This window comes from Lipophrys pholis (genome assembly GCF_963383615.2).
Source record: "Lipophrys pholis genome assembly, chromosome: 14".
NCBI lineage: Eukaryota > Metazoa > Chordata > Actinopteri > Blenniiformes > Blenniidae > Lipophrys > Lipophrys pholis.
The window spans coordinates 17,557,652-17,576,377 of NC_137633.1; the positions used below are offsets into that span (position 1 = coordinate 17,557,652).

Sequence of the window (18,726 nt, forward strand, 5' to 3'; positions counted from 1 at the left end):
TTCTTTTCAATCCCATTTTTTTTTTTTTTTTTTAAATGAATAAATCTTTTGGCCTGGATCTCACTCCATAATTATTTGGCCTTGTCCTTGCAACCAGGTGCCCCAGGATGAGTGGGGAGGATATCCTGGGGGTGGAAAGGATGATGAGATCCCTTGTCGCCGGATGCGGAGCAGCAGCTACGTTAAAGCCATGGGGGACGAAGAGAGCGGCGAGTCAGACTCCAGCCCCAAGACATCGCCTCAGAAGTCAGTGCGGCCGGATGCGCTCGTCAAGGCCATCATCAGACCCAGGGACCTGCTGGACTCCCAGAGGTATGACGCAACAAGTTTAATTAACATTGTTCATATTTGACTGTTTTTTTTGGGGTTACTTTTTAAGCATGTTTTTTCTTTATGTATTCCATTTGCCTTTAGTGTTGTGGCAAATGCTCTTAAGTTTTCCCAAATTATTACAAATTTATTTCATTACATAGTTAAATTAATATATATTTTTTTATTTTATGATTTTATTTTATCTTTTTAATTATTATTCTTATTTATTTATTTATTTATTTTTTACTGTATTGTCCGGACTATAAGTCACACCCTTTTTAGATGGTTGGCTATTCTACAGATGAGAGGAATGAAGTTGAGAAGGACAAAAACAGAACATGTGAGAAGGGAAAGGAGGACGGTGAAACAGGAGAAGGTAGGGAGAGGAGGACGGACAGGATCAAGAATGAGGACATTAGAGGAAAGACTCCTGTTGGAATGTGTGACGGGTACCTGAGAACAATGAGGTTTAGATGATTTGGTGGTTATGCGATAGCCATGTTGGGAAAATGATGCTGATGGTGAAGCTGCCATGGAGACGATATCTTAAAATGGTCCGCTGTTGCAACCCAGAACTGGAAAATTCTGAAAGGAGAACAGTCTGTGAAAAGAAATCAAGCAGCTACAGAAATCTCTCATCTTGCACATCTATCATGATGAACTGCAAAGATACATGCTTTGAAAGTCCTGGGCTCGGCCCACTGACAGGCCTTTGGTCCACGTTGGATTCACACATCAATCTGACTTCAATCGCACAGCACCAGACTAAGTTTGCAAGCAAACCCCAACTTAATTTTGGAACTGACTGGGTCTACTTGTTTATTTTATTTTATTTATTTGAACTCCCATACAATTGCTGCGTTAGTGAGACCCATTTGTCGACATAGAAACGTTCCTATCAGAACAAAGCGTGACAAGTGTGATACCCCGTTTGCGTGACAACTTCTCATATAAAAACGAATAGTTTTTGTGTTTTCATGTCAGAAAGATTTTGCGATTTTGTTTCCACAGAAGCGGCAGAACACATTGTAGTTTTCATGTTGGGCCTCTAGTGGGTGCTGTTTTTGCAATGAAACCACACACACACATGCCTGTAGAGAACAAAACACAATAAACATTAACAATCGCGAGTACACGGATGTTTGTATGGATAGATGGTAGCAGCTTTTCCAAAATGTTGTGTTTTCTCACGTTTACACGGTGACGAAGCATTTTCTTGGGAACCGTTTTCAAAACGTGTTTTCGACAACCCGTTTTCAGCACACACTGACAAAGCAAAACAGACACCCAAACGGCAATGAAAGTTTTTCTTTTTCACCTGAAAACATTGTTGTGTAAACAGGTCCTGAGTGTCTAGCAGGGAGACGTCTGGGATCGAACCCGGGGACCCTGAAATTTCAGCGTCAAAACTCTCAACACGACTGATTTAATTTGTGTACTTCCAAAAGCTGATCACAAGCCTCAGCTCTTTAGATGTTTGTTTAAAGCTATATTTAATATTTGTCCGCGTGGAATCCCTGTTGAGTGTTTCATTTATATAATAACCCCATCACTACATCATTTAATAAATAAGCCTTGTAATCTTTCGAATTCCTTGATGGGTACTCGGATCAGCTGCAGGAAAAGATTTCCACGCGTTCTTCTGGGATCGGAGCTACTGAATGAGGAGGAAATAGAGGACCTTTGTTTTGGGGACACTGCGTTGGACGCAAACACTCGTAAGAGGATTACATGATGAGGCAATCTAAAGACAATGTCACACGGAAAAGAAAACAATCATCTATGTTATGTAGAGATGCAAGCGGAGCTACAATGATTATAGCATTAACAAATCCATTAGATCAGAGAGAATTGAGATAACAGCCTTCACAGTGGGAAAATAAGCTAAAATAGCTTCACCCCCACTAACATGAGAGCAGGGAAATCATTCAGTAATGGCCAGCTTTGCTCCCCAGAGGTTTCTGCTTGGGTTGTGTTATCGTCAACATGAATATTGAAATGATCCACCTTAATGTTTTTATGTGTATTAGAACAATCATAATAAAGCACAACATTGATACACCACAAAGATTAAACACTCAAGCTTTTATGAGTGCTGTTCCTAGTTTTGGGCTCCATTAGATGTGTCGCTCCTTTTTAACATTCCTTCGCTATGTTTTTCTCCGTCTTTCTTTTCGTTCTTCAAACAGAGTGACTGATAAACACAGAGCACACACAGGAATCACATTTCATGGAACTTAAGAGTTTGTTAAATTGTGTTTTTTTTGCTCAATATTTCCATCCTTTTTGTTGGATTCTGTTTTTTTTTCACTCTATTAATGAAACTATTCAAATTTAATTTATCTTCTTATTGTACTTGCGCCTGGGAATTGTTCTACTTCGTCCAAATTATAATACTGTGTGTGGCGGGTGATAGGTTGCAGAAAAGGGTGCTGTGTCTTCTTTGTTTGAGCAAAATGTGAAAACAGTAATTACAGCTCAGATCCACAAGCCTTTTTTTTTTTTTCTTTTTCTTTTTTTTTTAAATAATGTGACAATTTAGAAGGGAACCTGGACCTGCTCTGTCCAGTGTATATTTTTGTACAGTAACGACCTGATGCCGAGGGCCCGACTGGCGGCCTCATTTCATCCAGACTTCGTGTTTTCTTTTATTCGAGACAAAAAGATGAAAGACACATGCTTTCTGGTCACTCTGCAGTCTGCAGAAAAACACTGAGGTAATGTTCAACCTGGGCTTTCATTTGGGTGCAGTACTTTTTTTGGGGAAATCTTTGGTAGGTCTCATTTTCTCCTCACAGGATCACTTTGGTACTCGTCTTTGGTTGGATGCCAAAGTTATGAGACTATTTTGAGTTTCAAATCCTCCAGCAATAAATTAAAGTAGCGGTGTTGGTGAAGAATCACAAAAGCACACATAACTAAGGAGAATTAGTATTTTTTGAAACTCTATGAATGTGTTATATAACTATGAAATCTTACTCGTAGGTGTAATACATACCACATACATAAAGTAAAATTTTATTAAATGTGGACATTCTAATTTAAATGAATTACTGTGAGTAGTTATTGATTAGAGCACTTTTTTGCTCGCTATTTTTAGTATGGCTCTTCTTGTAATTAATGGCAATTTAATGTATGAGTCGTTGTACTGTAGTACAATTTTTTCACTACTCTATCAACGTCAGCAATTTGGGGCTTTTAACGTGAATGTCATGTTTTATACAACTTATAGCTTTTACATTTGACGTGATGGCATTCGTCGTCGGGTTTTGTTTAGTTTGTTTTCCCAATTCAGAAATGTGTTCATGGATGTTGCCTCGAAAATCTTGAGTAGTGCAGTTTGACTGCATAGCTCACCGACTTGTGACACTTACAGTTTGTTCCTGCTGCCTTCATGTGATCGCTGGCTCACGGTTCACACAGCACAGGGACCGTCTCAAGTCACACATCTGTTTGATCGCACCTCATCTGTGTCTGGTAAACCACTCAGCGCTGGGAGTGAAGGTGAGAGTCGGGGTGGAGCTGAAGTAACATCTTCACAAATTGGAGGAATGCAAGACGAAGACATAAATAGATAAACTTAACTCTTCCTCCCACACTTTGAAATCCCCTGTTGTAATTAATTTTGCCACTGTGCAGCCTTTTTTCTTCAGCCGGACTATTGCAACTTCGGCATAAATCACTCACTGTGCATGTACGGCCTACGGTCTGCAGAAGCCAAAAGGCACATAATCTGTCATCAGCTGTAGACATTATGCAGAGACGACCTTGTGCCTGACCTCCGTGTGGAGTGTGGCTTGTGACAGGCTCGGAGCCGCAGTGTGCAATCGCAGGCGGTCCAGAGTTAAGAGACAGAAAACACACAGTGACTAGCACTGATGATTGCCTCACTCCTTCTGTCGTGTCCTCGTCTCTCACTTTTCACACTGCTGACCCTCATTTCCATACAGCGGAGGGTTCTGAATTGCTACACTGTCACACCGAATCCATTTTTCTGTTGAAACATGGAAACCGCTGTGGGCAACACCCACACAACCTGCTAATACGCATCGGCTCGCTGAACCTGACCACTGACAACATGCATGTACACAAACTGGATTATTGGCGAGCGTTTCTGGCAGGGTGTTTGTGATGTCTGCGTGCAGGATGACAGGAGAAGGATGCAGGGCAGCAGAGATCCACAAATCAGCTTTTACTGTCAGATGGGCCCCTTTAAAGTCGACATAATGGGCCAAATATCCATCCCGTGGATATATAATGACAAATTGAACGCTATGGATTGCCATCATGGAGGACGATAATGATGTCTATCAAAGAGGATGCAGTCATTTGGCCTCTTTAACAGCTCTTCCCGATTATGATGTAATTTATGAGCCTGCCACAATGAGCTATGCGATTTCTTTCCCACATCTTCCAAAGCTTCCACTCACTATCCATCCTGAAAAGCTGGAAACAGTGAATGATTTATGAGGATGCAACAGCAGGAAGGACTATCAGTTGCAGTTATTGTACTCCGAGGCCCCTCTGAATAATGGCGCGCTCAGTGGTGAGAGTCAGTCTGCTGGGCTCTGCTGAAAGCCAAGTTATTGACCAGCATGGATCAGGCTGTGCAGCCTGCTTCTGACTCCATTGACAGCAGCAGCAGCGTTATTGAGTCTGCTGGAGAGGGTTGTTTGGTGCATTCATTTCAAACGCCAGGAGTGTCCCCAAGGGTGTCATTACTGAAGAGTCCTGATACTCCTGTGAACTCTTGCTAAAGCAAGCTGTAATGTGGTCTCTTAGCTTTCTGATTGCTATAATTTGTGATTGATTCAGTGCAGCTATTACATAATTTAGTCAGCTGGTTGATAATGGCAAATGTTAACCAAATGCAGATATATAGGAGGGTAGCATTAAAACTTTAGATTTATTGCGATGTGGCTATATGTTGACCCACTTTGTGTGCGGCATTCCTTTTTTATGTGATCAATGCAATTGTATTACATAAGGTAAACCCGTCCCTCTCCTAATTAAACTGCTCCAAACGATTTCAAATGCTGTAGATTAATTCAGTTTTGAGAGTTGCTGTCATGCTGCATCACCTGAGATTAATCCTGTTTTAAAATTATTTAAATCTCTCATAGCAGCAACCAAAGTAGCAAACATTATTGTGCACAAATCATGAGGCAAAGCATATAATGATAAAACACAAAACTATATATACACAGCATTGGAATGATTCTTTACACTTATACACAGTGTGAAGATTAATAGTGCAGATGTTTATCAGTAATTTAAAAAACATCCCAGAGAAAAATGTTTTGCCTAATGGCAAATAGTTCTTCTTTGCATTTACTTGCTACTTATTTGAAGTTGTGGAGTTCCATCATAACTTAACAGAAGAGAATTATTTGTAAACTGACAGCGAGAAGAAGCAGAAGCAGCTGAGACAAACTACAAACATGCAAACAGCGGCACACAGCTCTTACAAAGGGACACTCTTGTTGATTTCAGGCTGATAATTTACATCACAGGTACCTGTGATACAGGTTAATGTTACTGGATTTATGGCTCGATATCTTTCCTGCAGTTCTCAAGAGGAAGGAGTTGAGCCTAAACAAGGAAATTGGATCGCTATTAGGAGAGGCCCGGTCATAAAACTGCCAAGTCCAAGGAGAATATGAACGGGAACTCATGACACTGTGGAGACCTCCATTGTTTGTTTTTGTTCATCTACCTGCACATACGCAAAACTATTATCTATGGCCAGACTGTCCAGAAACACCCCTGGGTTCAGCTGCGGTTTGACTTATTATCAGTTCATAAGAGAGACGAAAACATACATTTTTGATGCTTGTGACTTGAATTGATAAAATCAAAAAGATTAAAAGTTTTCTGAAAGATTAAAGAATGGTTGTAGACCTCTATTTTAAATGGCTTGTTTGGATTAAGACCTGAAGATCATTTATTTTAGACGCATTTGGAAATAAAGGAGAATTTCTGTGCCTTGATTGACCTATGTTATCCATTTCAAAACTTTGAAAATTTTATCTAAAGTTTATTTTTATTTCTATAATGTGTTTTTATTTGAAGAAGTATGGTAAGTCTATATATGTATATAAAAATACATATGACCTGCCACTATTTCACTTTTACAAATACTTTTATCACACAAATTCCGATTTAAACATATGACTTCCTTAAAATATCACTGCCATCCTGCACTTTTTGTGGACTTTTGCATGCCGAGTCCACACCCGAGGTATGCGGTACGCGAGCACCACCTGACACAAAAACCTTATGCTATCACGGCTCATTGAGCTTGTTGCGATGGAGTTGGATTGAATTCAGGATGAAGATGATGTAGGGTGGATTTCATCTGCTCCCGTCTCAATTTGATGTCCCTCTGGGGGGCGTTCACATCGGCCAAACCCAAATTTGACAGCAGCGGCTCCCTGAAGCAAATCGTGTTAAAGCGAGAACAGGCTGTCAAGTTGCGTCACCTCCTTCCATCTTTCCCTCTCTCAAGCTCTCCGTCACTCCTGCGGATGACAGGGTCGCCTCTTTGTTCATCTCACCGATAAAGAATACATCAGAGTAACAGACGGGCCTGCTGAGCTGGAGGAGCTCATGATGCACTCAAAGTAGAGACATCAGTGATTGTTTTAATTAATAATCGCTTACCTTGCCTCACCCCACATCCGAAAGGTTCCTGTGCCTTTAAATGAGGAACAGAACTGACAGCCAGAGGTTGATTTTTCCCAGCATACCTACATCTAAGTTAAGAAGGGAATAAATACAGTTTGAAAATGATATAATTTCCTGTATGTTTGGTTACAGCAGAGGCTCACTTCGTAGTTGGGTTGAATTGGGTTGTCTTTAAATGGCAAGGTTGACGGTTTGATCCCTCGTCCTCACCCTGAGAACGTTTGAAAGTGTCCTTGAGCAAGATGCCAAGGCCATTTTTACATTTTCAAGTAATGATGGCCAACTTTCTTTGCATTTAGGCTGCTCGTTCACATGAAATTGTCATTGCAAGTTCACTGACAACTGAGCTTTTTTAAAGCACGCAGTTCTCTGTCTCTGTGTAAACAACTTTTCTGTAATTCATAGCACTGCACATGGGCATCGCTGTTGCAGACAATAGTTTTTGTGGTGACTGACATCAGTAACAACAAACATTCCCAGAGTGAGTGTGTTGTTCAACTCTTTTGAATTTAATTGCACTTCTCGAACAAAGAGTTATATACTACACCATTATCTGCATATGCGGAGAAACGTTTGTGATATATAGCAAATACAGATACACGACAGAGAGAAGCTGTTTGAAGGAGCTTGAATGTTTACACCAGGGGGTTTGCAACCTGTGGCTCTGGAGACACGTGTGGTTCTTCAGCATCTCTGTAGCAGCTCCCTGAAGCTTTCAGAATATAAAGTGTAAATAAACATTTCGATTTTATTTTTATCTAATTTGCATTCCACGCAGATTTTTAAAAATGGTCTAATCTCCAGGATGAAAATAAGCTAAATAAGGCAAAACAGCTAAAACATCCAGAACAGCTGGAATTGGTAAATATGGACAAAATAGTAAGCATTACTCAAAAAAAATTATAATAATAATATGGAAAGAAATACTCAAACTAAAATGACACAAATTTGTGGTATAGCTATTCTTTGGTGGAAAAGACAAAAGGGTAAAAGAAAAAATGAGGAGAAAAGGGACAAAGAGGGCTGCTCCAGCTAAAACTGCTCGAACCAGTTGGAAACGCAGAGCAGCTATAAACAGTTACAATAGTTAAGGAAACTAAACTGGCAAAGACGGATATAATGGCCAAAGCAGGAAAATCTATGTCATAAACAACTCTTTCAAAAATGGCATCAATAGTAAAAATGAAATATATCTAAATGTTACCTGTAACACATGAATGCAAACTATGTTTTTGTCTTTTTCAGCATTGTTTTTTTAAAATGATTTTTTTTTTTTTCTTCAAGTGATCAACATGCTTTGTGGCTCCTGACAAATTACATTTGGTGAAATAATCTTGAAAACGGCTCTTTTGGTCATAAAAGTTGCAGACCTCCGGTTTACACCATGCTGCTCTGTGTTTGGGGGAATTCTGAACAGAAACATTTCCTGTCGATCGTTGTCATATGAACTTGTTTTACCTGATGGCGTGTGAAGACCCTGCTGTCGCCACTGGTGTGTGTGTGTGTGTGTACGAGTAAATGTGACTGATTGTGTTAGGTGGGTTGAGATTACTTTAGCAAAGTAAATTTAGCATTAGACCAAAATTTAATTGTTATGAAGGCTAATTCTTCTCATAAAATTCCAGTACATTTATTTGACTTATTAATCGGGTCTCGCAGTGAAATAGCATCCCTTCACTTCTATTAGGGAAGCATTTTATTCTCCCCAGCAGAAGAAGAGGGGATATGTCGACCAGGTGAAGGGGACTGCATCCCTTCATCCCCTCCAGCTGTCAGCTGTGATAAATTGGATCTGAAACCTGTTTTTTTCTGTCATGGTCGAACATACCAGAGATGTTTAAAAGACTTATTAATGATGATAAACTCAATAACGCGGTCAGTTTCAACATTGGTCATTAGCATAATGAGCCAATCAGTAATGGTTTGTCACTTTCAATAACTGCGCTGGCACACTTTCACACACTTGAACAGAAGAACATCATCCATTAACATGCATTTCTTTGAATGACTCTGATTCTGTGTCCAATCACAGGAGCCGACCATTCAGCCCCCTGTTTCTGGCAGGTTCCAAAATAGCTCACATTTGTTTGCCCCCCATCCATGATTAGCTTTTTGAAAGGCTACAATTAATCAGAGTTAACACTGGCAAAGCAGTCAATAATTCCTGATTCAACATAATGTAATTACTCATTTAGATAGCGTCGTGGAAGAGCGTTTCTCCCTCAGATCCCAAGGTCAGAGCGGGATTCCAACCCATTGATTTTGCGGCGGCGTGGGACGTGTCATGAATAGTCAGGCTGCCTTTCAGTTTGCGAGTCTTTTCACACAGCCTCAATTATGACGGTGACGCCGAACACAATGGAAAATGTGTCAATTGTCTCCTGCTATCAGATTCTGTGCGTCAAATGATTGCAACCCTCTTGAAGCTTTGACACATGGCTCGAACAAAACACACAAGTGCTTGAAAAGAAAGGGTTAGAAACTCTTAGAAACGCACCATTATCAAGACTCACTCTCTGCTGATTTTTCTGCAATCTACCGACAAAAACCCCAGAGAACATTTATCTACTCTGAACAAGGCACTGGAGTGTTATTTCCCCCATCAAAATTGAAATTAACTTCGGATTCTCTTATTTTTTTATTTAATTAGACTGCATGTCCTCGAACTCACAAGATGATTATTTATCAGTGTCTGTGCATTAAATATAATCAGTGGTGACGGGCCGGCGTGGCTCGGATGGTAGGGCGGGCGTCTTCCAATCGGAAGGTTGCATCTGTCCACATGCCAAATTGCTCCCAACGGATTGACGGCGCCTTCATTGGCGCGTGAAAGTGTGTGTGAATGGGTGAATGTGATTAACGATGTAAAGCGCTTTGGGACTACTCACACGGTTGGAAAGCACTATTTAAGTGAAATCCATTTACCATTTAATATATATGGACTGATATTAATGCTCACTTGTTGCTGCCTTAGAAAAGGGCAAACCCTGAGTTTTTAATTGCTCCTGGTTTTTATATTAACCATATTTTGAATGTCACTGCCCATAAATGAAAGGAATGGTTCCTTTGTCCGCCCACATCAGGCTGTGGATCCTGTTAAAAATTACAGCCTTTCTTTACCCATCGGAAGAGTTCGTCCTCTCTCTTTTTTTGGTTGCATAAAAGGCAGGAAGTAAGTACAAGGTTTTCATCATCCCTTGCCTTAACATCGGTGATGGTGGAAGCGCACTAATCAGAAACATTAGAGGGAATTTGTTGTGGCATGATCTGATAAAGGGCGACGCGTTCTCAAAGCAGCCTCTCTACATCTCAACCTCTGTACAGGCAGGCATGGGTGAGGGGGTAATACACATTTTTTTAAGCCAAAACTAGTGCACTTCTCTCTGATCTTATCAGCGAAAACTTAAACAAAGGCAGAAGGTTTTTTGGGGGGGGGGTTTCACACTTATTTGGCTCAACCAACAAAATCAAATTCGGCTCACAGGGGAAAAGTGTTAGGATTACAATGTTTTTGTTGTGTGCACCATTTGATCATCAAGTGGTAGGGAACACCGTTTGTGTGTGTGTGTGTGTGTGTGGACTAACTGGGTGATACACTCTTCATTATGACACTCGTGTGTTTTTGTACGTTTCATTACAAGAACATCATCTTGACCAGGCAGGGGTTTTTTTTGTTTTGTTTTTTTTCTCCCCCCTGCCAACTAAAATCTAAATGTAACACCCCCCCCCCCCCTTTTTTTCCTCATCACATAGAGGCCATCTCGGTCATATTGTATCACCCTAATGTTTGCAGCACTTTGGTGAAATAACTCCCAAGCAAACATTTAACGTGCCACTGATTCCATGCAGAGCTGTTTCCGTAGGACTCAGTGACGTCACATCCATCCCACCAACCATTCTCACGGGACCCAGTAACTGTGTTTTCTCTTCTGCCCCACAGCTCTTACCGCCTGGATAAAATCAACAGTGACATGCGTAACTACATCACCAATTTTGCTGCAGACTTAAGGTGAATACAGTCTCCATCCCCCCCCCCCCCCCCCCCCCCCCCGAACTCTCTCCATTGCTGCCATGTTGCAGTGGTCAGATGTTGGGGCCAGCTGGCTCGCCGCCCTGCTGACACTCTCAATGTGGACGCCTTCGCAGAGCAAACACTCAAGACCAGTCAATAAGAGGTCACCTGGGGCAAACTGCTCACACTGGCAAAGCATCAGGCAATGTTAAACACAATCATATGATCCAATTCGCCGCTATGAATGACTGAGCATCAGCGAGGTTGGGTGCCATTTTCTCAAGCAGTCAGGGTGCGATTTGTTCAGAACGCAAAGGGAGGGATGTTCTCAAAGGGATGTAGAGAGGTTCTTATCACATCATGCTTCCCACCTACTTACTGTTACAAGAAAAAAGGGAATTAAAATAAGTTTAAAACTTTTTCTCGCATTAGAAAACCTATTGTTTAAGTAAGTTAATAGAATGAAAACAAATTAAAATGATCAAATGAGGCCCCGTTTACATGACAACATTTTCAAGGGAAAACACAAAACCTTTGTTGCATTTTGACGACGGTGCTCTGAGTCACTGAAAACGCAACTTTTTGAAAATATCGCCATCTTCGTGTAGACGTCGGAAGAGTAAATGATTCTTCTGCGCACGTGCGAGTTTCTTTTGAAAATGATAAAATAACAATATTAATCATAATTTTATTTATAGAGGGATTTTGCTCGAGATGCTGGATGTAGTTGTTTTCAGAAATAGTTAAAGAAACAAGCATATTAAAGAGAATAAGACACAATTTGACAATCAAATGGGAGTCCCGAGCTTTGTGTCATATGGCTGTATCATATGTACAGGTAGCTTGCTGCATCACATTGCCATTTAAAATGAGAACACCCAGACCTTTGGGACATTTAAAATGAAACAACCCTGAGAGGGGAAAAATACACGGAAGCACATAAGGGTTTAAAAGATTAGCAAAGTAGTGGTGGATAGTGACGTTTAATGGGAAATTGCTTTGGAAGTCTGTCATGAATCCAAACTGCTGGTTAGCATGAGATTAAAAGTATTAGTTCTTTTTATAACTCAGTTTTCAACCTCTTCCAAATGTAAGAAGAATGGATTATTTATTCTGGAGATAGTGATCATCAATAGCATGAGTTACTCTCTTCATGCATGTAGTTTTTCCGGTTTTAAAACGATTCAAAACAGTTTTTTGATGCGTTTCGCCTGGTTCGCTGGTGAAGTAGCTTTAATCACTGTGAAAGGAGAATAGATTTTACACCCACAATTCACATGAAGCAGAAATGCATTGACCAGAAAGATGGGTATATTACCCATTCCTGCCAGCAAACTGCATCCTGTATGAAACATTTATCACAATAATTGTGATCTTCCTACCACTTCATAGTCTTAATCTGTGGGTGTTCCTGCTCTGAGATGTCTTTGGGACATTCATGAGGTTGCTATTACTTTGCAAATACTGAGGGCCTCGCCACACAAGATGGATTGAGGAGGACTTTTAATCACACTGCCATTTTCTTTTTGCCAAACAGCCGCCTTTATCGCTATAAAAAGCCGAGAAACTGCTTACTCATCCGCACCTGTCATTAGAAATAGATCCGGAGGGAAGCTAACCTCCATTTGCTGTTTGGAAAGTGACTCGCTGAGAATTTTCAAGTTTACTTAAAGCACGTTTTTTTGTCCCTCTGAGTGTTTCTGTCCATCTCCTAACCAGGCACCGGCTTCCGAGCGTCTCTCCCCGCAGTGCTGGAGTAGCACATTTAATTGACCTGGCTGACACCGGGGGTGCTCTCCCAAGTGCTTGCTCACTAACTAGCTCCTGATTTGCATTTCCTTCATTTCCAAGCATTGATTGGACGTTTCTGCACGACAAGTAGCGAACTGCCTTTTTTAAGGACACAGCGTAGGGTGAGAGAGAAATGGAAGAAGAGATTCTGCCCACCGGAGGGACACAGTGTCATAACCAGCTTCCTTCTCCAGTTCGGGCTGCCCAGAGGAAGCCTGATTTTAATAGTGCTTAATTGTTTTTGTCAACAGGTTACACCTGTAGCCCCGACTCAAACGGCTTGTTTATAAGTTGAATTATGGCTAATTGACTTGCTTAAGAAGCCATGACCGTGGCTGTCATCCCACTCCTCGCCTGTTTCTCTCTATCTCTCTCGGTTCAGTCAGAGCTACCACTTGCAAGCCACCAGGGACATGCACCCGAGCATTGCCCTGGATCCCTCTGCCAACTACAACTCGCCCAAGTTTCGCTCGAGGAACCAGAGCTATATGCGAGCCGTCAGCACCCTCAGCCAGGCCAGCTGTGTTAGCCAAGTGAGCCAGGTGAGTCTGAAACCTCTCAATTTGGGCAAGGTTTCACAGTCCAACCTTGGATTTGTGAATAGTGCTGCACACACAGGGGACAGCTGGAGGACCCGGGGGATTTTTCCTGGCTCCCTCCAGCAAAATCTAATGATTTCACAGCTCAATTTTTATATTCACTTCCTCAGTTAACAAGCTGAATTGTCCTTGTTTCTTTGTCATTCGATTTTTCTGTGATTTTTTTTTTTCTTGGAAGTTTTCCTTATTTCATATGACACCTCATTACACCTTGTTTATCTGGATGGATTAAAGGACACCAGTCAGGGGTTGCTGAGATATTCATCTCCTCTCTGAAAGACAGACGTATCGATTTGTTTGGAGTCTTAAAAGCTCAACTAAACTCGACTAATTCCAAATCCCCGTAAAACAAGATGTTTATCTTTGATTCCTGATTTTTGCCAAATGAGAGCGGACTGATAACCATCAAGATATTTCTAGTCTGTAACAAAGAGTTATGCACATCTTAACTGGGTCGCGAGGAGCTGATGTCAACAGCAGCAAACGTTGTATAAAACCTGCTGTGATGAAAGATTTGACCGAGACCTCACGAACATTTTCGTCATGTTTGGATGGCATTTGCAAAAAGCTCCAGGCGTTGCACTAAAAGTGAAGGCAGCCAGCTCTCGGGTTATAAACTGGCATGGAAACAATATCAAAGCAACACTATGATACAAGTTTAGCTTGTGATTATGAAAAGAAAAGTCCTTTTTTATTAATTGCTCTGTTGTCTTTTAGCTAGTAAAACATGCAATCTGTTCGAGTTCAGCAGTCGGCTGTGTTTTTAATTGAAGTAGATATAACAGACAGAGAAGAGAAAGCTTTTGTAGACAACTAAATGTTTTTTTTCCAGAAAAAATAAGGAATAATTTCACTGGGGGATAATCCTGGGTAATCTCATTGGCTGACCCGTTTGCCACCCGTGTTTCATAGGTTATAAGTTATTTCATTACAAAAGGGAAATAAAATTTGAACCTGAATTATGTGAACTTGAATGACAAGTGTGTGATTCCACTTTTGATGTTTTGCATTGAAATAACTGCAATTCAATGTTGACACTATGTGATAACTGACAATGATTTAACAAAAAAAAGCTGTTTAGGTTTCTGTTGAATAACACAATAACTGCTCTGAAATAGCAGGGATTAAAGAGATGTTGAATATGAAGATGTTATCTACACCCTCTTGACAAAATTATTAATAAGTTAACAAAAGTGAGGTTTTCCTGATGACTTTTGTTCTTTCAGGTGAGTGAAACGGAAATAAACGGCCAGTTTGAGTCTGTCTGCGAATCGGTGTTCAGCGAGGTTGAATCCCAGGCCATGGAGGCCCTGGACTTGCCCGGCTGCTTCAGGACCCGGAGCCACAGCTACCTGCGAGCCATCCAGGCCGGCTACTCACAAGATGACGAGTGCATCCCCCCCATGGCCTCCACCGTCACGTCCACCATCAGGTCCACCACAGGTAAGGATGATAAGACATTACGATACATCACATCCTGAATGTTGGTAGTTTTGTTGATGGGAATACTGATTAACTCACAACCAAAGCTTACATTGGCATTGCTGTCTGGTAAAAGTTTATTTATTCTTTTAAACGACAAGTATTACAAAAATGTTTTACTGTGAGACAGCTTCGTATCTGCATGAATCACTCCTGTATGTTTCCATTTTTGATGGGGGTATGATTACTGTACACTTGTGAGCTGTGCCAGTTCATCCGACTGTATTTTGGATACAGTGCTTCATCTGCTCATCCACCGGATGCATCAGAGAGTAAAGCTATGAACCCTATTGAAAATTACTAATAGATATTGTCCGAAATACAGAATCAGTTCAGAACGAGTACTCGGCTGCCTTTTCCACTACATTTTGGAAATCTGACCTTTCTTCACGGTGCCACAATGAGCACACAGCTTTATGACACATTGGGCAAAGAACACAGTGAGCGTATGCAGAGTGTCTTCTTTACCTTCAAACCCAGTTGAAATGTCACAGATTTAAGACTTGTTTGTTCAATAAAAATTTATTACATTCATTTTTTTTGCCACATCCCGAAGCTCAAGTTTACACACGAGATCCTGTTACAGAGTTGCAGAAAATTGTGTTGTGACTTTGATAATAAATAATGTAAATCTGACAACAATGACACTGATAACTGAACTGTCACACTGGTTAGTCATACATAGCCAATATGCGTCTGTGTAACAATAAATCTAAACCTATTCAGCTGACACGTGCATTTATTTATGACACTGAGCCTTGATACATATAAAGTATTGTGAGCTGCTGGTGGTTTCAACTATTCCCGTCGTTGCTGGATTCACAGAGGAAAGGATAACCTCTTTGCACAGATGGAGAAATGTGGGAAGAAAAGAAGAAAAACTGCCTGGACAAGAAGTCTGAGTGGATTCCACCTCCTCCCATACAGATACATGAACAAACAGCATCAGTTGGATTATAATAGGGAGAGTTAGAGGTGTGGACATCTGGAGATGTGCTTATGATCAATCTGTTATACCCTAAAATGTTTGCTTACACTGCTTTCTCTGTAAACCCAAGTATCTTTGCATTTTTAGGATGCAGAGTTTGGTGTGTGATGGATTTTGCCGTGCTGTGATTCAAATGGTCGTACTGGACCTCACATTTTTCAATAGGGTTCATACTGTACTTCCTGATTGATTAGAGAAGGTTCCAAAGCTTTGCTCATCTTTGCCTCTTTTCACTGCACAAAGTTCACATTTCCTTACCTCAGCTGAAAGCAGAAGCGCATGCTAGGACTGCTCCAACACCTCATTTATGAGATACATTGTCTATTCCCTGTGATGTGTTTGGAAAGAAAGCAATTTCAGCTTTGTGCATTGAAAAGATGTGAAGAATGCATGCTAAAGAATTAAGGGCGAGAAGGCAGTGTAAACCATTCACGGAAATGAGTCAAAATGGGAGTGTTTTCTCAGTATTGAGCCAATTTACCAATTGTAATGATATTACAGAGATTGAACCTGCAGAAAAATTCCATCCAATAATAATCTATGGTATGCTCATGTGTTTATTGAACAATAATCATAAGGTTAGCAGTTAACTGCTGTAGTTTTCAGCTATTATCTCTTTTTGACTCATGGCATTCAATGCATGACTTGTTGTTACTGCTTTGTGGCAATAAAAAGCACATTCTCTCCAGCTGCTCACACCTGTGGCGATATCACAGATGCGTATTTACATTTGTCTTCCAGACAGAAATTATGTGCAGGAAGACTCTTGTTTACCCGACCAGACCAGTATAAATGAGGATGTGGCAGACACGGCCCCTTTGACTCATGACGATCTAGGCTGTCCCATAAGAAGAGACAGGCTTTACCACCAGGACACCATGGGGGCTACAGCCAAGCCTTTGTCAGGACCACCTGTTTCTCCAAGCCTCTTCAGATCTCCGAGATCTAGTGCTCCAGAACGCCCATCGCCGAAAGCCATCCAGGCCAGTATCAAAGAGTCGGCCACATTGGCTGCAGCCATCAGCATGCAGTGGAAAGAAGAGGTTTCGGCCATGCGACGAGAGTTAGCTGAACTCAGGAGGGACCTCTGCAAAGAGCTTCGTGCGTTCAACAGTAACTTCAACACTTTCACACAGCATTACAACACATGGTCTCCCCAGGCTGGAAGCGCTTCAGCCGGAGCTGGGTTAGGTTTAGGTGGAGGGGTTGAAACAGGAACAAGAACAAAACCAGGTCCCGAGGAAGGAGCAGATGAAGTGGCGGGAGCGTCTGGAACCTCTACAATAGATAGAGGTACTGGAGGAGCCAGAGAGAAGAAACCCCAGGTATCAAAAGTGTCTGTGGGCACTCAGGCCAGGAGCAAAGTCTTGGTCAGGCAAAGCACAGCTGATGCAGCTGTTAATTGTCCAGAAGAGAAGGATGAAAAGAAAGGGGCTCGTCGCAGTCTGCCAAAACAACTCTCAATGGATCCAAGCATTCTTGCTTGTCCGCAGTCAATGTACGTGGAGAGTGCCATACCACTTTCTTTAGATCCAATACTTCCTGGTACTGTTAGAGCCACCCAACCAGAGCCATTTGACACCAGCGATGTTCCTGCTACTATTAAACGGGACACAAAATCCAAACCTGAACCCGATTCAGAGCTACCAGACCATGGAATTGCCAGCTTTTCTGCCATTGACTCGAATGAGCCAGTCACACCCATTGAAAGTACATTGCCTCTCTCATCAGACACAGCTGTTGTGTGCTCTCAGGATTCATCAATGGTGGAGCAAGAAATAGTTCCACAGCTAATAAATACAGGCCAAGCTAATGAATCCCATTCGCTTGTTGAACCGTCTCTCCCCGATGACATCAAATCCCCAGACTCTGAACCAATTGAAAGAGATAAGATGCAGCTCCCGTTTCCAGTCCCTGTACTGACAATCTCCCCACCAGAGGAACAGGATGATCAGTCAGATTCAGAGTCTACAGATCCTCTCACTGTGGAAAAGCCAGAGACATCCTCCCAAAGTCCCGATACTGTATATTTGCCATATTCGGGATCAGAAGATAAAGAGCCCTCAGACCCAACACATGTAGATCCAGAGCCCTCAGAACTACCTGTAGAGTCTCAACCCAGCCCCAATAGCCAAAGCCCAGTATCAGTCTGCGAGGAACTCATAACTGAGCTTGATCTTGTCACACCATATAATCAAGTGACTGATACTATGTGTCCATCTATTGTGGTATCAGAGTACTTTGACACAGATTCTCCTGTGAGTCCAGCTGACAGCGACAGTCCAGATCCCATTGTCACCTTTCCTGATAATTTGTCAGACCCTCCCCTTGAAGAAAAAATAATCCCCACCTTTGCTTGCAGCTCACTCAAAACTCAACCAAATATAGAACCAGAGTCTCAGGAGTCAGAGTGGCCACCATTACCAGAACCACTCGATACCACCCCAATATACCATGCTGATCTCGTCCACTTTGACTTAGTCATGCTGACTTCCCTTGATCAAGATGATCTTGACTCTGTTTTCATGGATCCAGAGCCAGAGCCTTTTGACCTGAGTGTTGATTCATCTAATGCAGAGGATTTGGACCTACCAATGTACCAATTGGATGGTCAAAGTTCACCCCTACCTACTGTTGACCCTGCCTCTATTAATCCATTGGATCCTTCACAATCACCAGAATTGGTCTGTTTGGATCCAGCTATGGAATATCGCCTAGCCCACATGCCTCAGACTTCAACCTCAGATGTATATGAAGTCCCATTACAACAAGTGACCGTCATAATATCTCCCCCTAGTTCAGTATCTCCTGATACATCACTGGAAATAGATTTTGGACCCACAAGTCCAGCCCCT

The 18,726-nt window shown here is 41.6% G+C and overlaps 1 protein-coding gene across 1 annotated transcript in view; it reads left to right on the forward strand.

The window, feature by feature from the left end:
* dlgap2a (discs, large homolog-associated protein 2a) overlaps window positions 1–18,726 on the forward strand; it is a gene marked incomplete at both ends in the record, with an annotated part of 71,575 nt that overhangs the window by 18,118 nt on the left and 34,731 nt on the right. Inside the window, 4 exons of the mRNA XM_080479450.1 lie at window positions 98–312; window positions 10,940–11,008; window positions 13,185–13,344; window positions 14,628–14,844. Coding sequence (XP_080335576.1) covers window positions 98–312; window positions 10,940–11,008; window positions 13,185–13,344; window positions 14,628–14,844 — 661 coding nt within the window. The remainder of the gene's footprint in view (window positions 1–97; window positions 313–10,939; window positions 11,009–13,184; window positions 13,345–14,627; window positions 14,845–18,726) is intronic.